The sequence below is a fragment of the Mastomys coucha genome, unplaced genomic scaffold (genome assembly GCF_008632895.1).
Source record: "Mastomys coucha isolate ucsf_1 unplaced genomic scaffold, UCSF_Mcou_1 pScaffold16, whole genome shotgun sequence".
In the NCBI taxonomy this organism is placed as follows: Eukaryota; Metazoa; Chordata; class Mammalia; order Rodentia; family Muridae; genus Mastomys; species Mastomys coucha.
Genome location: NW_022196898.1, coordinates 19,272,243 through 19,274,757, shown reverse-complemented (window position 1 = coordinate 19,274,757; position 2,515 = coordinate 19,272,243). Strand labels below are relative to the sequence as shown.

General features: G+C 43.9%; 1 protein-coding gene across 3 annotated transcripts in view; it reads right to left on the bottom strand.

Annotated features, from left to right (window-relative positions):
• Positions 1 to 2,515, bottom strand: part of Ppm1l (protein phosphatase, Mg2+/Mn2+ dependent 1L) — a 253,322-nt gene that overhangs the window by 65,378 nt on the left and 185,429 nt on the right. For all 3 annotated transcript variants that reach the window (XM_031374076.1, XM_031374077.1, XM_031374078.1), the window contains exon 2: positions 1,714 to 1,888. In XM_031374076.1, the coding sequence (XP_031229936.1) occupies positions 1,714 to 1,888 (175 nt within the window). The remainder of the gene's footprint in view (positions 1 to 1,713; positions 1,889 to 2,515) is intronic.

Here is a 2,515-nt window from a genome sequence, read left to right as displayed (position 1 = left end):
ATCCCGGTGTGGGGTGGTGAGGATCCTGCTGTGGGGTGCTGAGGATCCTGGTGTGGGGTGCTGAGGATATCCTAGTGTGGGGTGCTGAGGATCCTGCTGTGGGGTGCTGATCTCACAGTCTCTAGCTTCTATTCTGGATGGTTCATATTATAATGTAACAGCTTACTACTGTGCAGTGATATCTTCTCCTATTTCTCTTGTCTTACTTTGGTTAAACACAGTGGTGCATGAGCTCTAGAGGAGGAGGCAGTGACCTTCTGCTTTTACAACACAGTGTCATGAATTCATCCACGTGTATCCAGTCTCCACCAGACCTGCCACCATGCTCAGACAGCAATGACCAAAGCCAAACTGAGCCACGCTGTGACTGGCAGAGATGTTGCTTAGTTTCTCAAGGTTTCCAAAGAGTCTGAGAAATGTTCTATCTCTCAAGCCCCACCTGCCTGCACACCCATAAAGAGGCCCTAAGAACTCCTAATATTGTCTGTGGAGTCGGAAAGATCCAAATCTATCCTTAAGCATTTGTGGCATTAATTATGTTTCCTAAGGACCCTATTACCAAATATCACATACTTTATTATTAGGACAACACAATGGAATATTAGCTCAATTATATAAAATGAAAAACAGAGGGCTTACACGATTAATTTTCTAAAAATCACACAAGCAGTAAGCCTGGGAACCTGGACCCTTGGACCCTCAAGCCTGTCTTTATTTCCACCGCTTGCTGATGAATCCTGCACGGAAGGATTTGTCTCTGAAGTTCAAGGCCAAGAACATGTCTATGTCTGAACATGCTACAGGTCAGTCTGATGGACAAGGCTCTGGGTTTTATGTGGTGCTGGGGATCAAACCCATAGCAGGCTGGGCAAGCCAGAGTACAAGGCAGTAAACAGCATCCTTCCACAACTCTGCTCAGTTCCTGCCTTGAGTTCCTGCCTAGACAGCCCTTAGTGATGGACCGTTACCTGGGAGTGTAAGATGAAATACACTCTTCTCAAGCTATTTCTGGTCAGTATTTTATCATACCAATAGAAAACAAACCAGGACACTAGGCAATGGAGCCAACGGCCTTGAATTTCATCTTACAATGAGTCTAAGTAACACTGCACTCAGTTTCAATAAAACTGGCTGTAGCTCATGGGCTAGACAACAGATAATAATGGCATAAGAAGGAAGTCTGTGTGCGGCTTCACTGAGAAGTGTACGTGGACCGGATAAAGGTTACAACGTCAATCAAATGTCTGTGCTGGTGTTAGAGAACAGATGCTATTTTGAGTTGTTGAAGAAAAGAAAGACCAAATCCAGTGAAAATCTCAAGGAGTTAAGCAAGTACCACTTGAGAAAATACAATCTCTGATATTAAAAAAAAAAAATTACCCAAATCAGATATAGCTGTGAGATTACTGGAGGTAAAGATTTTCATCTAGTATTTGAAATCGATTTGCGTTCTGAAGGTTAGATCGATAGCAGTGCAGCTGATAAACAGCCAGAAACACACCATTTAAAGTGAGCAAAAGCTTAAAGGGGTTTGACATGGAAGGGTCATCGCCTGGAATATTTCTGACACTAAAACTGCAGAAAAGAAACTCACCAACAACTGATAGAGCATCAAGTCCAGTTTGTCCTTAATCAGCTACCTCAGAAAAGACCCAGATTTAACCCAGGTCTGGGGGTTCTGCGGGGGAGGGCTCATGGGTATTAGTAACATACCTGCTTCATCATAGGATACTGTCAACTTCTCCAGCATTTCTCGGTCAATTGACAAGATCTGCTGCTCAAGGATGGTCTGGTAGGTCAGAACACTGTTTTCTTTGTCCTTCTCATAATCCTGAAGGTGCTGCTTAAGAGCCTCTGGGAGTCGAGATTTTACATATTCCGCTGCAGTCTATAGATAAACAGAAAACCCCATTAGTACCCACTGTAGGCTTCTCATTTACTCCAGAGGCTGTAAAGTTCTCAGAGCACTGTGGATCCAACCTCCAATCACGCCTGTCCTTGTCATTGTGACTTTCAGATTCCAATGCATCAGTAAGGTGGATCTTCAAACTGTCAGAACCCCAGAATCCTACGAGTCTCCCATCTACTTTAAAGGCATGGAAGGAAGATGACAGATTGTGCATACACAGAGTTAGTACTCATGTTTTCAATTCCAATGAGTTCAGAAAGGCTGCATCATGATAATTTGTCTGGCATACATCTGCAAAAGACATCCCCAGACATCCCCATCCTCGGAAGCCTGCATCTTCATTGTACATTGCTGGTCTCCACCCACAGAAGGCACTTCCATCCTGTGTGGTCCATACCGCACTACTAAGCTTTGTTGGTCTCCACCAAGGTTCAAAAGAAGTTCTGTGAAGTGATTGGAAAGAAGGTTCTGCTAGGACTGGTGTTGAAGCTCTGGGACACATAAAAAGAGGGATCTGGGCTGGCAATGGTAGAGCAGTTGCTCTCTAGGTTCTAGGTTCAATCCCCACAAGAAAGAAAAAGAAAGAAAGAAAGAAAGAAAGAAAGA